The following is a 27,666-nucleotide window of genomic DNA, read 5'->3' on the forward strand; positions in this document are numbered from 1 at the left end:
GAACACAATGATGGAAAGTAGCTTTTTGAGAGTTCTTGAAACATTATGAAGCTGGTCAGTAAAGCATACAAATATTCAGAAGTCTTGACCAATTTGTAATTTCCTTTTTGGTTGTACAAATAACTTGCTTTTTGACTATAGTCTTACACATTCTTAATTTTTGTTTCTTGTTTTTTTTTTTTTAAGGATGGCACCATTAAGATAAAGGATCTCACTTCACCTGAGCTGATAGGAATAATGGATACTTGCTTTTGTTGTTTGGTAAGGATTTCTCTGCTATTAGCATTTATTGTTCTTGCTTTCAGAATGTAATCCCTCAATCCAGACTGAGAAAAGGAAAAGGAATAGAGCTCAAGAATAGTGAACCACTGAGTAGAAAATAGGCTATTTGCATTTTTATTTCCATTGAGATATTTGTGTTGGATAATATAACAGGCCTTAAGTTTGATTTTACATGTGTTTGTTTTTCATTCTAAGAAATCATTGCAGAAGAGAACTGATAGCATTTTGAGTAATGTAAAAAGGCTCAGAAATTGTTTTTTTTTTTTAAATATCTAATTGCCTACTGTATATTAGTGTTTACTGTGTAGGAAGTGAGTGCACAGTAATCTACACAAAGTGTTGCTCAGTTTTTTAGAGTCAACGTGGACTTCAAGCTGTCATCAGTATTTTGAGAGTGGAAAGGAGGTAATCTAAATCGGTTTCAAAAGGAGATGTAAATTATCTGTTATTTGCTAGTTGTAACTGTTTTTCCTGTGTGTATATACTTATATACTCATTAACCTGCTCAGTAAATGATTCACAGTATTTTTAGATGTTCTTTAAAATGATGTCAATAAAATTACTTCATTTTATGTATTTTATTCACAAAAAGTCATACAAAGATCACTGTGTGTTTGACGTGGTATAACATAATTCCTCTTCTCCTTCCCACTTCATAGGCTGACTTGTTTTTCTTTTATTTTAGAGAAAGGAACTTCATCATTTCATGATATTTCAAGATAGAAATCATGTTCTGGGTTACTGAAGGTTTCGCTTTAGTTTAAAAACATGGAAGTAGTAGAGAGAGTGGATTGTGAAAAGAAGCAATGTAAAATATCGCTGAATTGTTTCATAGCTGATTTCATTTTTCATACTGGATTTTGTAAAGGAAACTTCTGTGGTCGATGGTCTCTCAACTTAATGTCATGTCTAAGCCACAGAGATCAAAGCTGAACCTTTTATAAGTTTCGCCCACACCAGAATTTAGCTGAAGGACTGTGGCTAAAGGTTGAAACACCTTCTCTATCCTTTTCTGCTAGGTAGAAAGCTGTGATGATACAGACGTCCTTAATGACTCACTGAAGCTCAATGAGATGTAAAAAGAGTAAGGGTGTAAAAAAACGAGGACTTGGCTGTCATGAGTAAAACATTTAATTTTCATTTCCGTAGATAACATGGTTAGAGGGGCATTCCTTGGCACAGACAGTATTCACTTGCCTTTATATTCATAATCCGGACTTCATAGAAGATCCTGCTATGAAAGCTTTTGCTCTGGGGATCCTAAAAATCTGTGATATTGCCAGAGAAAAAGTCAACAAAGCAGCTGTTTTTGAGGAGGTATGTTTCAGGATATGCTGTCGTTAAGTCTTCAACATCATATGTAGGCTCTTTAACACAAGTGAAATAGTTCTAGAGAAATTTATTACTGTTTAATTGAAGGATGCTATAGGAGAAGCAGTTCATGCTCCTGAAAGTGTTACACTTGATTTCTTTATTATGCAATGTTCTTTAAAGGACATTAATGCTCTTTTCTATATTTTGCTTGAGCATTTGAGCCACATAAATATTTTGTTCAGGAAACAATGCTACTCTTGTGGCTAACCATTTCAAGTCAGATTTACATATGGTTTTCTTTCTGTTTAAGTTTTTGATTTTGTACTTTAGGTAACCATATTTGTCTGTCTGAAATGTCCTTATATCACTGGAATGAGAATTTCTTTTTCTGTGACACTGGTCCTTTCGGTGCCCTTGTGTTTAATCCTTTGTTTTCTCTGAGCTTGGACAAGTTACTTTTTAATAACTAATCTTAAACTTTAATAATTAATCTTAAAATTGATTAAATAGAACTGTGCATCCATAGTTTTTGAAACTTATTGGTAGGATGATGCTTGGTAAATGTTAGGAAAGTCATACTAGTATTAGAGATTTATGCAGAATTTTAGCAGGAATATCACCCATAACTGGGGATGTATTCCACTCTGTCGAATAAAAACAAACTTTTATTTTATACCTGGTGTAGTTAAAGAATAGCAACAAAAGCAAGCTTAAAACTGTAACTTTGTGTATTTCACTGCTCATGCTTCTCCAATTTTCGTGTTTTAGGAAGATTTTCAGTCAATGACATATGGATTTAAAATGGCCAACACTGTGACAGACCTTAGAGTTACAGGTACAAACTCTTTGTGTGTGCCTTCCTATTAGTTGCTTTCTCTTTAAGCATGTCTTGCATGTTTATTTTCAACCAAATCTAATAAATTAGTAGGAATGTCTTATATTCCTACTTATAGTCCTAGTCCCAACCCTGATGATTGGGTAAAAATAGGGACTGGTTATTCTTTTTCTTGAAGAAATTACTTGGCTGTTTATTTGTCAAATGCCTGAAAAAGAATTGGTTTAGTAACTGGAGTACTGCATCCAGGTCTGGGACCCCAAAACAGAAAGGTATGGAGCTTTTGGAGAGGGTCCAAAGGAGGCCCATGAAGATGATCAGAGGGCTGGAACACATTGGCGAAGACAAGCTGGGGGAGCTGGGCTTGACCTACTTGAGAATGGCTTCAGGGAGAAGTTATTATACAGCCTTACAGTATTTAAAGGGAGATTATAGATAGGAGGTATATCAGCTTTTTACACAGGTAGATAGTAATAGGACAAGGGGGAGTGTATTTAAACTAAAGATGTGAAGATTTAGATTAGATAGCAGGAGGAAGTTTTCCAGAGAGACTGGATTCCTCATCTCTGGATGTGTTTGAGGCCTGGCTTGATAGGGCCCTGAGCAACCTGATGCAGTACTTGATCTAGCTGTCAGCCCCGCCCTTGGCTGGAGATGTGCAACTGTATGATCTTTGAGGTCCTTCCAAATTAAGTCAGTCTGTGGTTCTGTGTGTCAAGCAAATGTGTAACCATGGGATCATCTAGAACTAGGACAACTACAAGCCACTGGAAGGTACTCTTCATGCGTTCTGCTTCTCTACTTTTCTACTTATTGTCATCTAAACAGATTGCTTGTGAGGAAAAAGCTCTGTAGTTTTAAAGCCGTGGATACAAACGTTAGCACTGTATGCATACATGTGTACAGTAGTCTTTCTATGCACTATTACTTATGTATGCTTGAGCCTTTCCATTAGCCTTTATTTCCTTAAAACTTTTCTGATTTAAATGATGTAGGTGTACTTAAGAACACTTCTGCTTTTAGTTGAATTTTTCCTTTTCTAGGTATGCTTAAAGATGTAGAAGATGACATGCAAAGACGAGTGAAGGTATTTCTTTTGTATTTGCTTTGTTGATTATACTTCAAGTGTGCTTAGCATAGGTTTTAGAGAGGGAGCTGGATTATGAAGAATAAAATTCTGTCAGTAAATGCTGGTTGTGGGGTTTTGTTCGTTTTTTTTTTTTTTTCTTCTGTGTGTGTATGTGTGTTCAGAAGGATTGCTGTAGTGGATTGCATAAAATGATGGTACTTTACCTTCTAGGTAAAGATGCTGAACTCATAAGCTTTTTCTAAATTCATTAATAGTGATATCATTAGAAATAAGTGGAATGGTGATATAGAGCGTGACATTGGGCTGTGACAGAGAAAGCACTGTTTAATTTTTGGCTTTTATGCACATACTTTGTGTGATACTAAGAATCAATCTTCCTTCGTCAAAATGTTTTTAGAATTTCCATAAGGAGGGTAATGTACTATTTTCAGAGTATACTGAGGCTGGTATGGTTATTTAAGAAACAACATTATTTAAGAAACAAAATGATACGCTAAGAAGTTTTGAATTTAAAAATGTTTTGTTTTTTTTTTTTAGTGCTATTTAACTCGTAAGGTGTTCTATAGAGGATGAAGGGCTTTTATCAGTAACTTTCCTTTGCAGTTTTTAATTATTTCAAATTCCTTAACCTTTTAGAGCACTCGGAGTCGACAAGGAGAAGAGAGAGATCCTGAAGTTGAACTTGAAGTAATTAATTGGTTTACTTTTTTACTATCTGTTTAAAGGATTAGTACACTCTCACTTAAATGAATAGTTCAGCTCGTGGGGGTTGTGTGTCCCCCACTGTTGCTACACCAGTTGTTTATGAACTACTCTTTTAAGAATGGCCCTTAGCATAGCCCCATCTGGTATGTTGACTTTTAAGTGGTGAAAGAGTTCCAGATTGATCCTGGTGGCAGAACAGTGCTGTCATTTTTCTGCTTGCTTCTCTAGAAAACATGATTAGCAAAGTAGAAGGTCTTAACAATCTTGTGCCTTCTCAACTCATTTCCTTCCAACAGATTTTACTCCGGTTGATAAACTCTCCATTAAGGGGGAGTTTAGCAGCAGAAGGTAGAAGCAGTGTAGCTCCTTCCAGAAAGGATGGTAATTAATGTATTCGATGTGGTATAGAAGGGTATGGGTTTTCTTTCCACGTGACACATTTTCTTCAGAAAGCAGTTATAGTAGGATTTTCAGGGGGAAGAAAAAGAGAGAAAACCAGATTCTTTAATATCTTATGGCTGTTCACCTAAGCTGAAACTGAAATGGCATTTGCATAGGAGCTGTAGTCAGTGGCTATGCTTTATCCAAAGTATCTTTGTATCTTTTTAAGACTAGAGAGTGTAAGTCAATAAATCTATAATTATTTTTTTTTAATTTGCAGGATTTAATGTATATTGCTTAGTAATTTGTGGTGTTTTTTAATTACAGCATCAACAATGTTTGGCTGTATTCAGCAGAGTAAAGTTTACGCGGGTACTACTGACTGTTCTAATAGCCTTTACAAAAAAAGAGGTATGTCTATATGATATTTTTGTGTTTCCATTAGGATCCTTTCTCTAAGATAGTACAAATGCTATGTTAATCTGAACTGATGTTCCTGCAGGGTTAAAATAAGCCATGATGGTAGCTATTGCTCATTACAAAAACACATGAAAGTACAGTAGCTGATACTAGTATAGCCTTCCAGAAATCACTTGAAGAAATTGTATGAGAGTTTGCAGAGTTACCTCATATCAGGTTGTATTTTGTTCATCTCTAAAAAATCATTAGCTTTTCCTTCCATGTGGGTGTTGCATTTATATCTAAATTTCTTCAGTCTGAGAAGTGGAAAGTAACAACTTTTCCATATAGTTGTTTTTTTTTAAAAAAATACTGGATTTCCTAGCTGTTGAAAGGAAACTGCTTGTATTAGTTAGAATTGCTTGTCACAAAGCTTTCTGTTTGAATGACTTTATAGAAGAGTAGGTAACTGTATATTGCTTATTATTTCAGTTTTCATGAAGTTTTTTGTTTATTGGCATGGAATTGTGCTCCTCCCAGTTTTGCTGTTGGAGCAGTTGCATACTGGATGGTTTGAACGTCCTTGATTAAATTAAAATTTAAAGTCAAATCCCAACATTACTGATGAACACCAGTGGTGAAGAAAAGAGGTAGCTGAGAACAACTGCATTCTGAGTATAACCATTTGTGGAGTAGAAATCAAACTATGGTGTGGAAGTGACATGTGAGCAAATTCTGCTTGTATTAACTGCTATGAGTTGTTTACTTCCTAGCCTGCTTTGATTTGATTTTTAGATCTCTTCAGCAGCTTATTCACGTACTAGAACTTTAAGAGGATATTTCACAGATCGATGGATAGTGTTCAGCTTCTGTTAGCTCTTCAGGGAGTTTTAAACTTTTTTTCCAAAGGAAGCTGTATTTCAATTTGATGTTGGGAATAAAATATAATAAAATATAAATATAATAATATATAATATATAATTATTTATATATAATATATAATAATATAATATAATAAATATAATAATATAATAAAATATAAATATAAAATAGCTTCCTCAGGGACCATTAGCCTAGTACCTTTAAAACAAAATTCTGTTTTTACGGAAAGTTGTTTTAAATGGTATTCTTTCTGCTCACATTTTGTTTCGTAGAATGTCAGAAAATTCAGCATGTCAACAGGTAATGGATGAATATTTCTAATGAAAATGTGGGATTTTCTAATGTTACTTAGTAATTTCATTTTGTTTGAAAGCTTTTGTTCTGTCTATACTGTTAAGAGTTCTGCATTTTTTTTTAATGATACGTGATATCTTTTTTCATCTTTGGAATACTTCATTTGGCAGAAAAGTTTTCTTTTTTTCTTTTCCAGATCTGCAAAATCAAGAGTGCCAGACCTATGCATAGTGTGTACTAGATTTTCAGTTGTAATTATTCTTATGGCTTACATTACTTAAAGATACTTCATAAAATGCAATATTATACATATATACAGATACGTAAAATGTAAAGAAAAATTTTTTTTGCACAAAAGTTTGTCTCTTCAGAACTGTTATGTTCAAATATGAATTTTGATGTCATTTTCTCCAAAACTAAAATGAGTTTTGTAATCAAAATATATTTGTTTAAAATGTGATTAACTGTCCTGTGCTTTTTAGACAAGTGCAGTTGCAGAAGCTCAGAAATTGATGACTCAGGCAGCTGACTTGCTGTCTGCCATCCATAACTCATTACATCATGGTATACAGGCACAGAATGATACCACTAAAGGAGGTAAGTTTTTTTTGTTTTTTCATTCTTAAATATGTATCTTGATAATCTTCAATATTTGAGCATGTTAAAAAAAAAAAAAGTTTGTTTTGAGCTAATACTGTTTGTTATACAAACTATTAGAGCTTTGAGTGTTGCTGCTTCTGAAGTCAATAATGTCAGCTCAAAGCCAGAATTTATGTGAACACTGAATACTGTGCATTGCATTTCAAATCAATGCATATGCCATTTCAGAACAGGAAGTAGCACCTCATTGTCTGTACAGGTAACTGCTGTTGTTGAGGGTTTTCTAATGGTTTTAGAGAGGTTTTCTAAGAGTTGAGGGTTTTCTAATGGTAATCATTATCTCAGTTGCATAGCTGGTGTCACCAGAAGTTAATGTCAGCTAAAAAATTCATTTAGGCTAATTGAATCATTAATATCGTACTTTTAAATTTAAAGTGAGTTTTGAGAAGTCAGCTTTATATGCAGCTTTTCTCTCTCTCCTCTCTTGTTAGATCACCCTATTATGATGGGCTTTGAACCTCTTGTTAATCAGAGGTTACTGCCTCCAACTTTCCCTCGGTATGCAAAAATAATTAAAAGGGAAGAAATGGTCAGTTATTTTTCCAAACTAATAGACCGAATAAAAACTGTATGTGAAGTGGTAAACTTAACTAATTTGCACTGTATATTGGTAAGTATGAATATTTCATATTTATAGCCAAATATAAAATCTTACAATTAGACTTATGAAAAAAATGATTTGATGCGTGCAGTTTCTGCAGTTACACACTGCAGGAAAAAAAAGGAGCTTATGAATAAATCTTTTGGTATTTTCTGTGTATTTATCTGGTATTGCTGTGTACAATTCAATATCTGCTATCGCTCCTGGTACTTCATCTTATTTAATTATTGGATGAAGGCCTTTTTTTCTTGTCAAACTTCTGGTTTTTCCATAGCACATTAGATAGTAATTATGTATCACAGTAGCAGAACACAAGGAAGTTAATTTCTTTGCAACTCCTTTTTTTTTTTTTTGTCTGAAAATCTGTGTCTGCCGTAACAGAACATCGTCCCTGCTACATTCCTTTTTGTACATGGATTCTATAACACAGGAGCACAGATCTTTAAGCAAGTTATTCCTTGAATAAAGCTAAGCAATTGTGTATGTTCTTTCCTGAATAAGAATGGTGCCCCCACTTGCTGTCTACATTGGTTATAAGTGGTATTGGTTTTAAATGCTTCTGTGAGATAGACCTTTTCACTGACAAGGGAGCCACAGTTAAATCAGGCATAGTTCAAAGACCATGCAAAAATGCTTTGTCTTCTTATCTCCTGTTACATGAATTATAGCAGTGTTTGCATGAAACACCTGCTACTAATCAAATCCTGCAGTTTTATTACAAACCTGGTTCAATATTGATGAGACATAAACAGCTTCACAGTATCCTATTTTTTTCTACTACTACTGATAGTAGTACTATTCAGTGTTGCACTGAGAAAAATAAATTTTAAACCTTCTGTTTTGTAAGTGATAATTATGGAAGAAATAGATTTTAAATTCATAAAAGATTTTTTTGATAGCTTTTGTTCCTTCTTTCTTACAGTTAGTATGAGCTAGCTATCTGCATGTCTGTGTGTGTGTGTTTTTGTGTGTATTTACAGTTGTGTGTGTGTGTGTGTGTGTGCATACAACATGCACATTAAAAATACAACCATGCATAAGAGTAGTTGTATTAAACTGACTTGTTTTCTTTTTTCCTTAATACACATTAGGATTTTTTCTGTGAATTTAGTGAGCAATCACCATGTGTTCTTTCAAGATCTCTGTTACAGGTAAGGTCCAGTCTTTGAGCAGAGTAATTAGCTTTCATGACAAATACAGATTCATCCTCTTGCTTTAGATATCTACTATCTAATATCTAATATTTATTGTTTGCGCACAACTTAGTATAATACAGGTTTTAAAAATTTTCTGGTGCTACTTAAGTATCGGATACGTGTTCTGATCTCATTGTTTTAAAACATTTTTAAAATATTGTTTAGACTATGTTAGTACCTACTGGTTAAAACACAGTGTTGACCTTTCTTCTGTGCCTTAATATTGTCCCTGTACAGGCATTTTCTGCTGTTCTGCATCTGCTAACTTTAGTCTGAGACTGATCATATATAAACTACCTCTGTTGCTGCAACAGTAACTGATGATTGGAATACAATTGAGTTTTGGACTTGCTTCTTCATTTACCCTAAAAATTCATAATGCATTCCATAACTCCAAGTAAAACACACTTCGTTATAGGAGGTTTTGATCTCCATAGGGTGTCTTGGATGTCAGAACTTCTTTTCCTTTGAACCCAATTAAGTCATGTGTAAAATTGATGGAGAATATCTACTGGCAAAACATTCTCATAACATACGTGTGTTCTGACTTTCCATTGCCTGGTCCCTGGGTACCTGGCAGCACAGTTGCTCCATTTGCTGGAGAGCCATGTAGAAAAGGGGCAAAGCACTTATGGGTGAAAGTGGAATGAGTAGCAAATGTGACCAGTGAAAGTAGTAGTATCTGTAGGGCAGAAAAAGTTTTGCATTGGTCCCGTTCTTTCCAGATTTAACTTTATTTGCCTCCAGGGGAACTGCACAAAGTATTTTCTGTTAATCTTTGGAAACATCTGTCTGATGAATCATACTTGAAGAAGAAGAAATGAAATAATTTTACATGTCCCATCTTATACAACCACTAGAGCTGTATTTTATGTGAATTCAATACAAATGACTGATCTCAGTATGCCTCTGTTTTTAAGATTGCCAACTAACCAGACTATCTGAATATTTAAAGCAGTTTTGATATACTTAGGTATCTTAGGAGTTTACTATATGTTATTTCTCAAGCATTGCTTTTAACTTAACACATTTCTAAAAGTACATTTTCATTTTCAGACAACTTTTCTGGTAGATAATAAGAAGGTGTTTGGTACTCACCTCATGCAAGACATGGTAAAAGATGCTTTAAGATCTTTTGTCAGTCCTCCAGTACTTTCTCCAAAGTAAGTGTGTCTTGAATTGACTTGCATGTGTGTATATATAATATGATGAAAAATACTTCTTCTTACAAAGGTAGATACTTGAGGAATATACGCGTTTTGTATTAATTTGTGCTTAATATGTGAACATATTCATACTTACATTTCTTGTTGAATTTTGTGCTACATAGAGTGGTGACGTTTTAAATTCATCTGTCCATTTTTGGATATTTCCCTTCTAGATGTTGTCTTTATAACAATCACCAAGCTAAGGACTACATTGATTCCTTTGTGACACATTGTGTTCGGGTAAGTGTTCGTCCCACTTACCTGAGTGCATTCATATATGAGTACTTTCAAGACTATACTTACATTTGAAAATGAAACCAGTTATTTTAGATAACTGATGGGAAGGCAGAATTGGAAAACTTGGCCATCTTAAAATGGTAACACTTAGAAAGTCAGAAAACCGTTGTTGTTTTTTTTGTTGTTGTTGCCTGTATTGTTTCCGTCTTCAGTGAAAAGGCTCTCCCTCAGGTTTCCCAGACCCTGGAGGTTAGCGAGAGGGTCTGGGGAATGGGAGACTTCCCTTTAGTCAGGAAAGAGGACCGTGAGCGCCTAGACAGTACTAAGGTCCACAAGTCCATGGGACCTGATGGGGTGCATCCACGTGTGCTGAGGGAGCTGGCGGAGGTCATTGCCGAACCGCTCTCCATCATTTTTGAGAGGTCTTGGATAACAGGGGAGGTCCCTGAAGACTGGAGGATAGCCAATGTCACTCCGGTCTTCAAAAAGGGCAAGAAGGAAGATCCAGGTAATTATAGGCCTGTCAGCCTCACCTCTGTCCCTGGAAAGGTGATGGAACAGCTTGTGCTGGATACCATCTCCAGACAACTGGGAGAAAAGGAGGTTATCAGGAGTAGTCAGCATGGGTTCACCAAGGAGAGGTCATGCTCGACCAACTTGGTGGCCTTCTATGATGCTGTCACATGCTGGGTGGATGGGGGAAGAGCGGTAGATGTAGTCTACCTTGATTTTAGAAAGGCATTTGATATAAGGATGTCTCCCACGACATCCTTATAACAAAGCTGAGGAAGTGTGGGATTGACGAGTGGACAGTGAGGTGGGTTGAGAACTGGCTGACTGGCAGAGCGCAGAGGGTCGTCGTTGGTGGTGCAGAGTCTGGCTGGAGACCTGTAACCAGTGGTGTCCCCCAGGGGTCTGTGCTGGGTCCGGTCTTGTTCAACATCTTCATCAATGACCTTGATGAGGGGATAGTGGCCACCCTCAGCAAGTTTGCTGATGATACGAAGTTGGGAGGATTGGCTGACACGCCTGAAGGCTGTGCTGCCATTCAGCGAGACCTGGACAGGCTGGAGAGCTGGGCAGTAAGAAACCGGATGAGGTTCAACAAAAGCAAGTGTAGGGTCTTACACCTAGGGAGGAATAATTGCATGCACCAATACAGGCTGGGGGATGAGCTGCTGGAGAGGAGCTCTGCAGAGAGGGACCTGGGGGTCGTGGTGGACGACAGGTTGGCCATGAGCCAGCAGTTTGCCCTCATGGCCAAAAAGGCCAGTGGCATTCTGGGGTGCATTAAAAAGAGCATGTCCAGCAGGTCGAGGGAGGTGATCCTCCCCCTCTACTCTGCCCTGGTAAGGCCTCATCTGGAGTACTGTGTCCAGTTCTGGGCTCCCCGGTTCAAAATAGACAGGGATCTCTTGGAAAGAGTCCAGCGGAGGGCCACAAAGATGGTGAAGGGCCTGGAGCATCTCCCCTGTGACAAAAGGCTGAGTGAACTGGGTCTGTTTAGCCTAGAGAAAAGACGACTGAGAGGGGACCTGATCCAGGTTGATAAATATCTGAGGTGTGGCGGCCATAGCGGTGAGGCCAGTCTCTTTTCAGTGGTACGTGGAGACAGGACGAGGGGAAACGGACATAAGCTGCAGCATAGGAAGTTTCGCACGAATGTGCGTAAGAACTTCTTCACGGTGAGGGTGACGGAGCACTGGAACAGGCTGCCCAGGGAGGTTGTGGAGTCTCCTTCTCTGGAGATATTCAAGTCTCGCCTGGACGCCTACCTGTGCGACCTGGTGTAGGGAACCTGCTTTGGCAGGGGGGTTGGTCTCGATGATCTCTAGAGGTCCTTTCCAACCCCTACAATTCTGTGGTTCTGTATTCCCAGACTTTTTCAATAACACTTTCATTAACATTTGATTTTACAAGAAATCTTCACCAACTATCTCTTCACAGGGTAGTTTCGTACCAGAAAAAGTACGTAGTAAAAACTGATTTATTTTTACCTTCTCACTAGTTAAAAAACAAAAGTGAAAAGATTCCTTGTGTTGCAGTGACAGAGCAATGAAAATATCAGAAAATATCAGAAGACATATTTCTTACTCTTAAATCTCTTCCTACAAGAGTCGCTTGTGATCACGTTCCTCAAAGATGCTCACCTAAACCCTTGTTGACTTACATACAGAGAAGTGGGCATTTGCACTGCTCTAGATTGCTTGCTTGCCTGTTAGCTTGCAGGCTTCCTAGGGAGTCTGAAGGACCCTACCTTCTAATGATAGATGTATAAAGCATGCCTAGTACTCCTCCGCAAGGTTGTGTTGAAAAATTAAAACTATGCGTTGTTTCTTTCAGCCGTTCTGTAGTTTGATTCAAATCCATGGACACAACAGAGCTCGTCAGAGAGATAAGCTGGGTCACATTCTAGAGGAGTTTGCCACCCTTCAGGATGAGGTAATGGCCTAGGTAGCAGTCCAGCAAACCTTTCTTTCAAGGCATATTCCTGCCAGATTGGAGCATATGGTATTCGATTATATGTAAACGAAGCAACTCCTCTGTTCTCATGTCTGAAAGAGAACTTCAAAACAAGGATCCCTAAAATTCAGACCAAGAAGCATTTAGGATGAATCCAAATACTTCTTGTTAAATCTGTTGGATGAAAAGGTACTGAGTTTTTGGGGTCTTGTTTGTTTGGGTATTTTGTTTTATTTATTTATTTTAGATTAACTTTGTCGTATCGGTAAACTTTGTGGAAACGTACTATATGTTTGTAATTCAGCAACAGTTCCACTCCTTATACTCTTCTGTCCGTTTTATAAGTTAGTTTGCAAGCTTGTAAGCAGAGACAGATAGGTGAGGCAGAAGTCCATTAGGTTCCTGAAATGCACTGCTTCTTGCTGCAGATCCTCAGCATGTCTAGTAGGAACAACAAACTGCTGAATTTACTGCTGGCAGACTGAGAAGGCATACTTAACAACTACCAGTTGTTAACTACCAGTGCTGGCCTTAGAAACAGCGATCATAACTTTGTGAAGTTTGGGGTTTGGTGCAGTATACTGAAAGCAAGTAATAAAAAAAACTTGATTTTAGAAGTTCCAACTTCAGGATGCTTAGCACCCAGCTATGAGGGATTCCTTGGTAGGCATCTGTGGAGGTCAAAGGAGCTTATAAGTGCTGGGAATTATTCAATAACAGTCCTCCAGAATTACAACATTCCATCCCCTATAAAGGGAAAGGGAGGAGGCAGAACAGGAAGCCACCTTTCCTAAATAATGAGCTTCTCTGGATGCTTAAAAGCCAAAAAGAAGCATACAGTCTATAGAAAAGTGGCCTGCTATGCATTAAGGACTACAGAATTGCTAGGGCATTCAGAGTTGCCATCAGGGAAGCAAAGGATCAAGAGTGAAAATTGCCTTAGATGACAGAAATGAGAAGGGTTTCTTTAGTTACATGAGCAAAGTAGAAATGCACAGGGAAGGCATATGCCCATGATAAGCAGAACAGCAAAGCTGGTTGTTAATAATTATGACAAGGTAGAGGTTCTCATTACCTTCTTCACCTGTGTCTTTGCCAGTGTAACTGGAGCCCAGATCACAGGATTCAATAGCTGTAACAGTACAAGTCTTAACCTACAATCAGTGGAGCAAAGCAAGTGTCAAAAGGTACAAGCTACTCCGGGAGAAGTTTTGCCTTGATATAAGAAAGCAGTTTTTTTACAGTGATAACAATCATTACTGCAACAGCCAGTGATGTGATAAAATTCCTATCGCTGTAGGTTTTCAAGGTGCCCTTGAGAAGGATGCTGTATAGTCTCATGTAGACCCCATTCTCCATTAAAGTTTGGACCTGATGATCTCTGGAGGTCCTCTCCCAGTGGAGCTGTTTTGTGATTCTCTGAGACATCTTTGCAAGATGCTTCTGAAAATTCAGATTTATTGCTCTGTAAATTGAAAATGGCTTTCTTTTTGTTAAGTTTTAAAAAAACATATGTGAAGTAAGTAATAGTTATTTAAAATATGTACTCCAGCTTGTTTAGGATTTTTCTCCAGACTGGACAGTAAAAGACTACAGGAAAAGGTAAGTTTTTCTCCTGGGATTGTTTCCTTAGGTAGTCTGAGGTATTGAAATAAAGCATTTTGCATGACCTTCATTCTAAAGAGAACAGTCATTTGGAATTGAGGGAAATTTTATGTATTCTAGTATCTATGAAGATTATTTGCTTGAGAGTTTACTGCAACACTGCAGCAAATGCTGCTGTTTTGAGATGCTTTTTTTTTTTTTTTTTTAATTTTCTGATATGTATAACGAGGTGTTTTGTTCAAGACTACTAGTAATATTTCAACTGTGAGAGACTTCACATCTTCTATACTACTACATTTTAAGACTGAATAGGTCTTATCAATGTTCTAGTTTCTCTGGTGGGCCACAGTGTAAACGTATTTGCATTCCAAACTTAGAAATATAGTATTTCATTGCAGCCAGGTTTAAAAAAATAAAATAAAATGAAGCAGTTGTTGCAAATACAGAAGCACAAGTAGTAGTTTGCTGTATTTTCTGAGTTCCAGTGCTCACATGACTGTTAATAATTTTAAAATCTGAAATTTTAATATGAGGAGAGGTAATGCTGGTTAACAAACTTGCCTCCCTGAATTATTGTATTAAACATTTTTTCCATTCAGTAGAATTTCCTTACACTCATGTGAAAAATGTTTCAGATTTTTACCAGTTCTAGACCATTGACACAACAGTATCTGGAAAAACATTTCTGTTTTAAATTTGGAGCATAACTTTGTTGGCAGCACTTGTATTCTGATTTATTTATTTCTGGGAGAACTTCAATGCACTTTCAGTCTTATATTCTTCCTCTTGTCTATTATTGAATAGTTTGCCTTTGTTTTTCTTTTTTTTGGTAGGCAGAAAAAGTAGATGCAGCACTTCATAGTATGTTACTGAAGCAGGAACCACAAAGACAGCATTTGGCATGCTTGGGCACCTGGGTCTTATATCATAACCTCCGTATTATGATACAATATCTTCTGAGTGGGTTTGAGTTGGAACTTTACAGTATGCATGAATATTACTATATATATTGGTAAGAGAATGCTTTCTTTACAGTTCTTGGGGGAGGGATGCTACCACGGAGTTTTAAATGCAAACATTTAAAAAATGGATTTCAACTCTTTTCTTTCAGTCTTAAGCTGGTTCGAAATGCCATTTTAGTTTCCTGTTCATTAAATTACAAATGGACAAAAAAAATCTGTTGGTCCCTTTTCTAGTTTTACTCATTATTGTACTTCATTTTCACTGAAATAGTAATTGGCTCTCATTTAATCTTCGGAAACTATGTCTTCTAATGAAAATGGGTGGAAAATACACTGATTAACAGAGAGAACAATGCAGGAGGAAGACAATTTTGTATTTTCAGTCTTTGTCCTACTAAGATCATTTTGTTGACCACCTTAGTGTTTTTAAAAAATTCAGTGTTTTAGGTTGTGGCTGTGATACTATGTAAAAATAACATCATATTCCTTAAACATATTTGGTGAGTTATGTGCCTTTACTGAAAATGATCACCCTCTATGAAGTCAAAGTACTTCTTTTTCCCCCACTGTACTTTATCCACATAAAGTTATTTTTCATAGTAGATGACTTGTTCAAATGAGAAAAGATTTTTAAATGTTTCAGTTTTTCAATACAGCAATAAAAATGTAATGTTGATCCTATCTACTATGAAGTACTTCTGTACTCTAGTGGAGGTTTTGGGGGGGGGTTGAGTTCGTCGGAGGTTTTTTGTTTTTTTTTGTTTCTAATGAAGTCACCATTAAACTTTTATGTAAGCTGTCATCGTTTTTTTTCTGAGCAGTTAGACAGGTTTACATTACTTGAACTTCAGTGCATTTCATTCTCTTTCTGCTTTGCTTTGTTGATGGTTTTTCCACATTATGTGGGAAAAGTAATACTGCAGATAGGTAGCAGAAGTTTGCAGTATGCTTTCAAGTACTACCTTACAAGTAATACCCAGCTTTCTGTAACTTAGTGTGTTTACCTGCCTTATTTCCCCTTTGTTCTTTTTAATAAAATCACTCATAGTCTGAACTATCAAATCAACTGTTTTATCTTCACACATTAAGTGAAGAAAAAAGAGAAAACCTGTAAATTACACAGTACACAGTAGTTTTTCTCCTGAGTTATAAATTCTTACAGAGCGTTATTTTTTCCTTCATGTGGTCTGGATCTATAATTTCTGTTGTTTTTCTTTAATTCCTTTTGTTCTGAAATATGATTTGTTGGACTGTCTCATGCTCCAGAGGAAATTTCTCTAAAAGAATTCTTTAAAATTTCTCTTCGAGAATGTCACATGTATATAGTGTGGACTTAGCACTTTCCTGTAATAATGCATGAATTTTTAAAGCTTGTAACTTAATAAAATAGAACACAGAATAATTTGTTGTTTTCAGCTGTGCACATTTTTTGATGGATTTAATTGCCCTAAAGTTTGTCCCTGTGAGTAAATTCATTGAGTAAGGCACTTAGCATTCAGTTAGAAAGCATGTATTATGTTTTACACTGTAGTACTTTACAAGGGTATACTGTGTTTTCCACAGGTACCTATCAGAGTTCCTCTATGCTTGGTTGATGTCAACGCTGAGCCGTGCTGACAGCTCTCAAATGGCAGAAGAGAGAATAATGGAAGAACAACAGAAAGGCCGTAGTAGCAAGAAAACCAAGAAAAAGAAAAAAGGTATCTGAGATGTAAAGTGATTTGTTTTTTCTCCTTTTCCTGTGGCCATGTCACATGAAATTAAAAATTGAGTCAGAACTTATGTGAGTGGGAAAAATGTCCTGAAGTTTATGAAGGCTTAAAAGTAAAACATTTTAACTGAAATAATCAATCTCTGCATAAGAGTTTTCCATTTATTATTAAGTAAGTTTTTCAAAAAAATCCAAATCTTATTTGTATTCATAGCTTCACGAGTTGTGTGTGTAGATGCTATGAGATGTAGATAACAGGCCCAGAGCAATTGTCTTTGAAAAATACTACCTTTCCGAAGGAATTATAGACTGTAAAGGTATGCTTTTTGTGACTAGATTCTGTAGCTAGATTCAAAGACCAAGCTTTCCATATATTTCTTTATTTTCTCTTAGTTTTCAGAATGTTTCTTAAGTTTTAGATGTTGAGTTACCCTATTTAAATTCAGTGGTAGCAATCTTGCGCAAAAATTTCTTTTAGAAACTTGGTCTTTCTCTGATGCTTCCATGTGAGAGATAATGAGAATTCCTCTTTCACTATAATAGCAGACTGACTCTCTTCAGAGCAATAAGCATGCCTGCTAAAAAGGCAGCTAGACCCACTCTTAGTATTTAATGTTGCTTTGCCATACCTAAGTGGCTAGTAGATTGTAGTAAATTGGAGTTATCTTAGTACTAACTTTGTGATTGAACACCATGCAGACAATCTACTTCTTTGCTCTCTCTCTCTACTTCTCTGTACCTTCTTTCCTGTTCAAGGAGAACATTTGGATTTGAACAGCCTGAGATAATTTCAGCTGAATTTTCTTTTCTCTGGAAGTTCAGAAAATTTTACACATTGTAAAAAGGTGCCAAGTGGCACTAGTTATACAGTGGAAGCTAAAGGGGAAGTTCAAAGAATATTTTTTGAGTAAAAAATATTTCTTGTTTAAAAAAGCTTTAATCTTCTACTGACTATTGGAATCAATTTATTTCATTGAAGACAATGTAACATTCATGTGATAGTAATTAAGTGTGTCTTGTGATGTTTTGTGTAATCAGGAGCCAAGTGAGCAGGAAAAGTGCTCCTGCTCTTCATGCTCCAGTTGTCTTTCATTATTTACAGTGCAGAAAGTGTAGTCTCTTTCACTGAATAGATCAGTCGGAGTCAGCTAGCTTCTATCTTTAACTTCAGCACAATGTGATGCTGAAACCATTAAACTGAAGTCAGTGCAGAACACTACTCTAATGGACAGAGCAGATGGAAAGGAAGACTAATTCCTGGTCTTAAAATGAGTGCTGAGTGAGTCCATGAGTAATTCTTGCCTTCTTATGAGAGTAAGCAGTGAGATGCAAGAGAATGGTGTACGTTTTGATTTCTGCTATGTGGGTGAGTTATGGCCGTGTTTTAGTGTTCAATTTTGAATTACATTTTTGAATAGAACAGTTGGTACTCAGCACGATTACACATTTCAGTACTTAGACTTATCTATATTTATTAGGAAGAAACAGATGCTGATGATTATCATCGTAAGTGAAATTTCTTCCGTTATTTTCTTGGAAGTACAGTTACATACATTTGCTAATTGCGTGGAAGCTCACAAATACTTCAGGAGGGGTGAGAAAACTTAATTGAAAAGGTGAGAAATGTGTTAGAAACAACTTTCCTGGAATATATGCAATTCAAGAAGCAGTATATTGTAATAGGCTAGTTTAATGAAAATGGGTAATTTGCAGAAGCATTTTAGCTCATCACATAATACAACAAAACATGTCATGTTCGGGCAGTGCTCTTGGAAATAATCTGAAATAAGTTCTCTTGCTTATATGGAATTTAAAAGTTCTTTATCTAAAATTTACAGTTCGCCCTCTGAGCAGAGAGATCACTATGAGCCAAGCGTACCAAAATATGTGTGCTGGGATGTACAAGGTAACTTTTACATGTTTTACTGATCAGTGGCTTCTTTTCGTTTTTAGTGAGAATCAAGTATACATTGCATGCCCTCTTTGTTTTTAGTGGGACTGAAAATGAATTTCAAGTTTTTAATGTGGTATAGTAAATTCTCTACTTGTTTTGCCTCTATCCAATTAGTGCAAAATTATAGCTTTCATCTTGCTTGTGCAAAAGACAATGTAAAGCTAATACTTCTCACACTTCTCACTGTACTCTATCTTTTTTTTCCTTTTTAGACAATGATTGCATTTGACATGGATGGCAAAGTAAGAAAACCAAAGTTTGAATTAGATAGTGAACAAGTGCGGTATGAGCACAGGTTTGCTCCATTTAACAGTGTTATAACACCACCCCCAGTGCACTACCTGCAGTTTAAAGTGAGTAATTTTAAAATGCAGTACCACTCATGCTTTTGTAAATAATCATTTATTTATGCAGTGTTGTTATAAAAAGAGCACTTAATATCTCAGAGTTTGTATTAAGGCATGTCTGGGCATCCTCAGATAATGAAAGGTGTTCCTGCCCTTGATAGAGGGGTTGAGACTAGAGGATCATAGAATGGCACTGTGATCTTCAAGGTTCTTCCAACTCAAAGCGTTCTTGATTCTTTAAGTCAAAATTGCAGGAAGTTCTAGCTTTACTTATAGCAAAGAAAATTGTTTTAAATTCTTACGAAGACTCTTAGATGCTTGAAAATTGGTCTGCTCTCACAGTTTAAGATGCCTGTGTTGATTTACATGAAAATGAAGTATATTGAAAGTTCATTGACAAACTTGTTTGTGGTAGTTTGTCTAGCATAACGTTTTTATTACTGCAATAATTAGTAGAAAGGAAACAAGGATAAAACTAGATTTCAGTTTTAAGTAAGGGAAGTGGTGGTTGGAAGTGATATGTGAACGTCTGTCTTGTCCAGTCTCATCCTGAATAGTGTTACAGATCAGACCTGCTGTATCTGTGTCTAGTCAAGTCCAGAAAAAATTCAGCGATACACATTCTTCTCTGGAAGACGTGATCCTGTTACTTTTTTTTGTTCCAGTTACTCTGTGGATAACCTGATTCTGGGTTGCACTATCTGCATTTTCTTCTCATGTACAGTCTAAATCTCCCAAGCTGCAATTGATGGTCTTTTCCCCCTGTTAGTCTGCCATTAAAAAGGAGTTTAAGAGAACCCTTATGGCTTGTATTCAACTTAGTGTTCACTGTAACAGTGCTCCTCCTACAGTTGGTGACTAGACTCTAGTGATATGTGGGGTTATTCTGCTTCAGATACAGTGATTTCAAAATTTCACGTTGAACTTCTAGATACCTGTTGGCCAATCTTTCAGTACCAGACAGACCTGTAAAAGCTTAAACTGTAATATATAGTATGCCAGCCACACTCCTTAATTTAGTATCGTGAATAGCTGTTGTGGAAATGAAGACATGGCTTCTTCCTTGTCACTGAAGCTTCAAAATTGTATAAAATGAAGATTTAAGTACTGTGAGTCTTAAACGTTCTTTGAGTAAATACTATTACAACCATTTGGCTTTGTATTTTTTGTTCCTTTTTTTTTTTTCCCCTGTAATTTTATTCCCTGCTGCACAGGACTAACTAATCAAATGAACGGCAAGTTACTGAGAACAGGTATCATTTTATAGCAAAATTTTATAGCAGTATACAGTGACAATTAAACAATATATTGGTGCTTACTATTTGCCTTTTAAAATAAGTGTTTTTAACTTTACTGCTTTTTCTTAAAATTTATCATTTTCAATCAGGGTAATAAAAATACAACTTACTGGCAACTGATCTTAATGTGTATTTGTATATTTCTTTAATATGCCAGGAAATGTCTGATTTAAATAAGTACAGCCCCCCTCCTCAATCAGCAGATCTCTACATGGCAGCTAGCAAACACTTCCAGCAAGCTAAAATGATTCTTGAGAATATTCCTAATCCAGACCATGAGGTAAGACTAAAATACTGGAAAAATTAGTGTTTGTTAATGATAGAATGTGCTTGTTTTAAGCTGAGTTTGCTTGAGATTCGGGGTACCTTACTCTTCCAAAATTCTGAGTAAAGCTGAATGTTTTTATTAAGGGCTGAATGTTTTTATTAAGGGCTGGTCAGAGGAGCGTAGTGGCGTTTTACACAGCAGTTCATTTCATCACATTTGATAGTGGAATCTGGATTGTTCTCACCATCGTTCCAAGGCTTCTCTCTGCTGAGTATCTTAAATGACAGGCAGCAACGCAGTTCTTGCTTGTATGGTACCTGCTAGTGTCACTTGAAAAACATATCAGTTTTATCAGGAAGTTAACATCTCCACATTCCTAGCTTACCTGGAGCCTGATAATTTTCCCTGAGAGATGGGAAAAATTTTGGCTGGAAAGTAGATTTCAATCTGGCATTTGTTTCCATTTGTTTTTTCAATACTAGTTTGTAAACACTTCTTCTCTTCATGTTTGGATCAGTGTATAGGGTAGATACCTAGAGTCTGTCTAAACATTTTTTTGGACAAGTGCCTCGGAATTTGTCATAGTTTTAATAGTCTTTGTACTTAAGCATAGAAGTCAGTGATCTGTTGAACAAATAAAATGTCCCCTTTCTTAAATATTAATCCACTTAATGCAATCCTGAGTAAATTCAGAACTCTTTGATCTCTGGTGAGATATACTGTAAGAGGACTGTAGTATTGTTACAGTATGCAAGTGTGCGTATTATCCTTGAAATGATTTTGAAGTCATATGCTTTCAACTGACAACTACTTGCTGTTTTCTGAATAGGTCAGTCGAATTCTAAAAGTTGCTAAACCCAATATTGTAGTCATGAAGCTTCTGGCGGGGGGCCACAAAAAAGACTCTAAGGTAAGAAAATGCCAGGTTAAATTAATGTGAAATATGTTAGTATATGCAACAATACCATAGCTGCATTAGCAGATTCGGGCCATAGTTACTCTGACTGTCAAAAGAACTGGGAAGTAATAATTCATTTTCCCTTGGAAATAAATATGTTATAATTATTTAAATAAAGAAAACTCTTATGTTTTAAATATCTTTGAAACTAAATTGGAAGGTATGTGTGGGATAACATATACAAAATTAGTCTTCAAGAACAGGAAGGAGTAATTGATATGTGTGCCAGCAACTTGTGAGAAAGCAGCAAGGAGAGTGGCTGGCTTTCAGGATCAGTGGATCAGAGCGGGGAGAGAGGGCCTTCAGACTTTTCTGCTGAAGGGTAGGCACAGAAAAGGAAAAGATGATGCCAAAGAAATGCACTTTACAACTTTGTACCTCCAATCACTGGAGAAATTACTGAAATATCCAGAACTAGGTTGGAGCATTTTTCAGATAGAAAAAATAATCCCATCTCTTTTCTATCTATCTCCTACTGTTGCTTGACTGTATTATTTTTAATGTTTCCCTTCTAGGTTCCTCCAGAATTTGACTTCTCTCCTCATAAATATTTTCCAGTTGTGAAGCTTGTTTGAAAGATGAGACTTTGTTAGGATACCTGAAGCAAAATCAGGTACCAGCAGTAGGATTGAATATCTAGTAATGTACCAGCTGAGTGGGATTTCTGGGATAAAAGTGCTGATTTATGGAATATCTTTAGCCTGCCTTCTTTAAATGAACTGAATGACAACTGCTGTTTTAAAGTGGTGTTTTATAATGTTACACAGGTGAAGCTGATTTTAATCAACTGTACTGTTGAAAAATGTTGTACCTTCTTTGATTTAAATAAAGACTTAATCAAAAATTACTTCTATGAGTGAGCCGTGTCAGAAAATGGTGTTTAAAGACATAACACTCATTACTGAATAAAAATAATGCTCTACAGTATTATGTCTGATAATACACATAACTGAGCTGCTGCAGTTAGAATCAGCTTCCATTCTTTTGCCTGAACTGCATTGCATTTTGCAAGTAGAATGGCTGAATTCCTTTCTTGCCAAGTCCAGTCAATTAAAACAAACTTTATAGAAATTAAAAGCAGATGAAAAGTAGACTTATACATTTAGCTCCCATTGCACTGTATTCAGTGATTTTGTTTCAATTTTGTCAGTTATCTTGGAGCATTTTGCCTCAAATGGGTGAAGTGCCCTTGAAGACAGGGAAGAAAAAACAATGGAGTAGAACACACAAGTTGAGATGAAAACTATTTGCTAAGACAGAAAAGGAAGGAGAAAAATAATAGTGATGATAATTATATATAAAATGAGATTACTTTGGAAATGAGTCCTGTTGTCTGACTCAGTTCTTTCTGGGGGGTCACCCTTTCCAAGACACAGAATAGATGTTTCCAGACAGCCATTGGTTGGTTCCACCATTATAAGCTTGTGGCAATTGCCATGGCAGCTTTGTGGGAGTGCAATATAATCTGCCTGCCAAATGCAAAGTCTTGCACCTAGGTCAGGGTAATCTCAAGCACTAATACAGGTTGGGCTGAGAATAGCTTGAGAGCAGTCCTGAGGAGAAGGATTTGTGAGTGTCAGTTGATGAAAGATTCAACGAGCCAGTAATATGTGCTTGCAGCCCAGAAAGCCAACCGTATCCTGAGTTGAATCAAGAGAAATATGACCAGCAGATTGAGGGAGATGACTCTACCTTTCTACTCTGCTCTCATGAGACCCCCACCTGGAGTACTGTGTCCAGTTCTGAAGCCTCCAACATAGGGAGGACATGGAATTGTTGGAGTGGGCCCAGAGGAGAGCCATGAAGGTAATCAGAGGGCTATGTCCTCTGCTATGAGGACAGGCTGAGAGAACTGGGGCTGTTTGGCCTGGAGGAGAAAAGACTCCAAGGAGACCTTATAGCAGCCTTCCAGTATCTGAAGGCAGCCTATTGGAAAACTAGGAAGGGATTTCTTATAGGGGCATGTAGCATGGCTTTAAACTGGAAGAAGGTAGATTTAGACTAGAAGTCAGAAGAAATTCCTTACTGTGAGGGTGGTGAGACACTGGGACAGGTTGCCCAGTGAGGTTGTGGATGCCCCCTCCCTGAAAGCATTCAAGGCCAGGCTGGATGGGACGTTGAGGAACCTGGTCTAGTGGGAGGTGTCCCTGCCTATAGCAGGTTGGAACTAGGTGATCTTAAAAGATCCCTTCCAACCCAAACCATTCTATGATTCTGTGATTATTATTATATTATTATTATAGAAATAATTCACCCATATGTTGCCAGTCCAGATCTACCTGAACTACAATCCTAGTGGCCCAGTCCACCTGCTGGTTGTTTGGGTGTTCAGTGACACAACTCTTGGGTACGTGGGCATCTACATAATGTACTTTTACAGTTAGTTTCTCTACTTAAGTAGCAATATCTTTCCCCAGTGCAGTGGTCCTTTGATGAACTATACTACCTAGTCTTTCTTTGAACATAAAAGCTATTTTTCCAAGTTTACTTTGCTGGAAAGGGCAAAGCTTTGGTTTAAATGCACCGTGGCTTCCTGCATAGTGATGAGCTTTTGGCCATGTAGGACACTCCTTTCTGTTTCTCATCATCTATCTTTGCCCTGTGAAGTAATCACACTCCATCGCCTAAGCAACAGCACTGGAAAGCTAGAACAGGAAAACAACAAAAATACATTGAACTGGAACACCCCACATGTCTGCCAGCAATTTGAATCTTCATGGAATAAGCAACCCTCAACACACACTTAGCACAGACGTGAAAAAGGAGATTGCATACCCCTTCATGTTTGCTTATCATCTTGATTTATAGTTGATTTATTTACTTGAATGCTTCTACATCATTGCCAGAGGAACGGAAATGCCAGAACATGTAGTTGCAGAAATGTCCAACTGGTGGTACTGTAGGCCACTAAAAATTCACCTTTTGCTACCTTGTTGTAAGCAATTATAGAAATCCTTCCAGTCTTCAAAATCTTTAACTGCATACCAGTGGCTCAGGAAAAGCTTTCCGTATTTCTCCAAAAGATGCAGCAAATAAGAGAGACACCAAGTAAATTCCACAATGTTCACAGAACTCAAAAAACTTGAATGATCATCTTTTCCATTTTCATTAACAATACAAGTGTATCAACAGTACAGAATAAGGTAACAGACATTAGAGAAGACTCTCTTTATTTTAAAATGCATACTTAAATGGACCAGACTTTGTAAAAAACAGTGGGGACAAGTGTGAATTTAAGCCCAGGAAAATTAGACAAGCAGCTTCCCCACCCTCATGCACATAAAAAAATTGGTGATAAACATTTTGTTAATCACAGTTCCAAGTGAATATTGTTTTGTTCAACTACATTAAGTAAGTCCTTTAAAGTTCCATATAGTAGACACAACAGTCCCTTGTCTATTAAAAATTTATGACCCCAGGTACATTCTTGTAGCACTTGAAGCTACTGAGAGTAGGACATTATTCTGCTATGTTTATGAACATTGCTTTGACACAGGTTTTCAGCCTTCCACTGTAAGAGGTACAGCAATTGTGCTTTGCATAAAGGAGGTCGTGTTTACAGGAAGGACGCCACCTATCTGGCTACCAAGAAGCCCAGCCAGGTTTTAGGCACTGTACAGAAATGCTGCCAGCTATTTCCTAACCCCAAGAGTGGTTGGACTCTGCCACAGTGTTCCTTGACAGGTTGTTGGTGCCCCATATCTGTCAGTGTTCAAGAGAATTTGGGCATGCCCTCAGTAATATGCTTTAACTTTCTGTTAGCCCGAAAGTGGTCAGGCAGTTGAACTATTCTAAAAGAATTCTCTGGCAATATATTAATTGCATTAAGGAACTGTGGGCTTTATTCAGGATTTTAGGAGTTTCAAGTTCAAGTATTTGTTCAACTTGAACACAGCATTTCACTGTACATTTCATAGTGTTAAAATGTACAGTTCTGCAATCAGAAATTCCTGATTAACTTAATCTCAGCTAAATAACAGTTTACAGATTAAGTCCTAAAATCATGCTCACTCTACTCTGAATACATGTAAACATTCTGATGCCAAAGCATACCATGTTTTACAAAAGATAAAGCAAAAGAACCAGCAATACAGAAATATCCCCAAGTTTTTCAACATCTGTCATTTAGAAGAAATGCTCGTATATCCTCTACTGCTTAAAAATATTTGCTTTCACTGTTATTACTGACTGCAATAGTCCAGCACTGTAAAATCTGACTTAAATGGTGATAATACACAGTAGAAAGTAACTCAGTAACAGAGGGTAGTTCTTCTTTCAATTCATGTCACACTTGGCAAGTCTGTCAGTGAACCATTTGATGGCTCCTGCTTCTTTTGCTAAATGACAACTCTGAATGACAAACAAAAAACAAACAAACAAACCAGCCCTCTATTTGCACATTTAGGCATCTTAAGGTACAGGAGTAGTTAACTAACGCATTAAAGAATGATACACTATAACTTTATGATATGAAGTACATTAAGAGAAAGCCATGATAAATTTCTGTATTCTTAAATGAAACTGTTGGTTGGGAAGTCATTTGTGTCTGACTTCTCCCATACTATCATGTGGCTGTTGGTTCATATTCATGGAGACTGCTCCAAACATGGGGGCTGGTCTTAAAAGCAGACAAATGCAATCTTCAAAACAGTTGGCTACAAGCAACAAAGGTGAGATTTGAAGTTAAAAGGTGTTTCAGTGGCAGCCATGCATATTCTAGGCTCTCCAGAGTGAACTAGTTCAACAAGCTGCAGAAAATTCAAAGACTACAGAATAACAACAACATGATAATATAAGTGCTGTGTGTAACACAGCACATCACATCAACTACTGTTTCAACTGTGGGCAATAAAATGCACAACCTGGTCCGCCTTCTTCAAAAGTCCATCAGAGAAGACATTTTTTGACAGCTGAATCTGCTACTCCATAAGGCAGGCATTTCCTTTCTACTCTTCAGTGAAAGATACTGTTTCAGCAGAGGGATGACAGAAGTAGCACAACCCTGCCGAAGGCCTATCACATCACAAGTTCAGAAGTCAGTCTGACTGATCTCTGCATAAGCTAGTGGCACCTCTAATTTTGTGAAGAGACATCCAGTAAGGCTTTCAGGAAACGCTCCTGCTAATCTCTTAAGAATATTCTATTACTAGAATCTATTTTTAACAGAAAACCTAGGAATAAAACCAGGACAGCTATTCATTCCTGGTACAGATTATGTAAGCTAGAAGTTTCATTTATGAAATAAAGGAAAATATATAATGCCATGTCATATCTCAGAATTACAATCATCCTCTCTGAGTTCCATCCACATTGCAGTAAAATAATGTCAGAAGTGGCATGAGAGCAGACTGCAGCACAGGACATTTTTCATGTTTCCCGTATTTTGCCAAAGTAAGTTAGCTCCTCACTCTTAAAACTAAGATGAGGATTTCTCTACTGCACTGCTCAGGAGAAAATTTCATCTTTGCCAGAGGACTCTTTCCCACCTACCACCAGTCCATGCATAATGTTATTGTAGCATGACTATACATGTCAGCTGACTTCAAAGTTACTACGGTGCTTGTTAGCTGTTTTTTATTTTATAATCAGGAGGAAGAAAAGTCTCATTGCAGAGGTCACACTGCCTTAAAACAAGCCTTGAGATATATAATTTTTTCACCCCGAAACCGTACTAAAACTTCACAACAAACTACTTCATTTGAGCCTTTATCAAAGCCTCAAAAAGATAATCAAACATTCTTAAATCACTTTGCTCTGGCCATTGCTGCGTTTACAGGAAGAGTTGATTAAGATGCATCATGAATTTCCCTTGTTCACAGCCTCTGTGTTCCAGTTTGGTCAAGTGGTTCTTCATATTTTTTCTTGAGAATTTTGACCTAATAAGGAAGAAAGAAAAAGGTACAGAAATCTCTTTAAGACTCAGGAGTGATAGGTCCAGAAAATTTTGAAGGGACTGTTAGTGCTGAACAGTAAAGCTGCACATACTCCCCCTCTCCACCATTTACTAAAAAGTAGC

At 36.9% G+C, this 27,666-nt stretch overlaps 2 protein-coding genes across 7 annotated transcripts in view; one reads left to right on the forward strand and one right to left on the reverse strand.

The window, feature by feature from the left end:
* NAA35 (N-alpha-acetyltransferase 35, NatC auxiliary subunit) overlaps nt 1-22,497 on the forward strand; it is a 28,204-nt gene extending 5,707 nt beyond the window's left edge. For 3 of the 4 annotated variants that reach the window (XM_085214453.1, XM_085214454.1, XM_019610544.2), the window contains 19 exons: nt 187-261; nt 1,432-1,599; nt 2,365-2,431; nt 3,475-3,518; nt 4,158-4,208; nt 4,935-5,018; nt 6,665-6,779; nt 7,274-7,452; nt 8,535-8,594; nt 9,696-9,802; nt 10,021-10,087; nt 12,428-12,526; nt 14,986-15,164; nt 16,678-16,814; nt 18,664-18,731; nt 18,992-19,132; nt 20,582-20,704; nt 21,522-21,602; nt 22,166-22,497. In XM_085214453.1, the coding sequence (XP_085070579.1) occupies nt 187-261; nt 1,432-1,599; nt 2,365-2,431; nt 3,475-3,518; nt 4,158-4,208; nt 4,935-5,018; nt 6,665-6,779; nt 7,274-7,452; nt 8,535-8,594; nt 9,696-9,802; nt 10,021-10,087; nt 12,428-12,526; nt 14,986-15,164; nt 16,678-16,814; nt 18,664-18,731; nt 18,992-19,132; nt 20,582-20,704; nt 21,522-21,602; nt 22,166-22,225 (1,905 nt within the window). In that variant the 3' untranslated portion in view covers nt 22,226-22,497. Of the gene's footprint in view, nt 1-186; nt 262-629; nt 688-1,431; nt 1,600-2,364; nt 2,432-3,474; nt 3,519-4,157; nt 4,209-4,934; nt 5,019-6,664; nt 6,780-7,273; nt 7,453-8,534; nt 8,595-9,695; nt 9,803-10,020; nt 10,088-12,427; nt 12,527-14,985; nt 15,165-16,677; nt 16,815-18,663; nt 18,732-18,991; nt 19,133-20,581; nt 20,705-21,521; nt 21,603-22,165 lie in introns of those variants that run through there. The other variant, XM_085214455.1, reaches the window with a different exon arrangement.
* A 1,937-nt stretch (nt 22,498-24,434) lies between these two features.
* GOLM1 (golgi membrane protein 1) overlaps nt 24,435-27,666 on the reverse strand; it is a 34,829-nt gene continuing 31,597 nt past the window's right edge. For all 3 annotated transcript variants that reach the window (XM_085213181.1, XM_085213182.1, XM_085213183.1), the window contains exon 11: nt 24,435-27,526. In XM_085213181.1, coding sequence (XP_085069307.1) covers nt 27,501-27,526 — 26 coding nt within the window. In that variant the 3' untranslated portion in view covers nt 24,435-27,500. The remainder of the gene's footprint in view (nt 27,527-27,666) is intronic.

Source organism: Meleagris gallopavo, chromosome Z (assembly GCF_905368555.1).
Source record: "Meleagris gallopavo chromosome Z, MGAL_WU_HG_1.1, whole genome shotgun sequence".
NCBI lineage: Eukaryota > Metazoa > Chordata > Aves > Galliformes > Phasianidae > Meleagris > Meleagris gallopavo.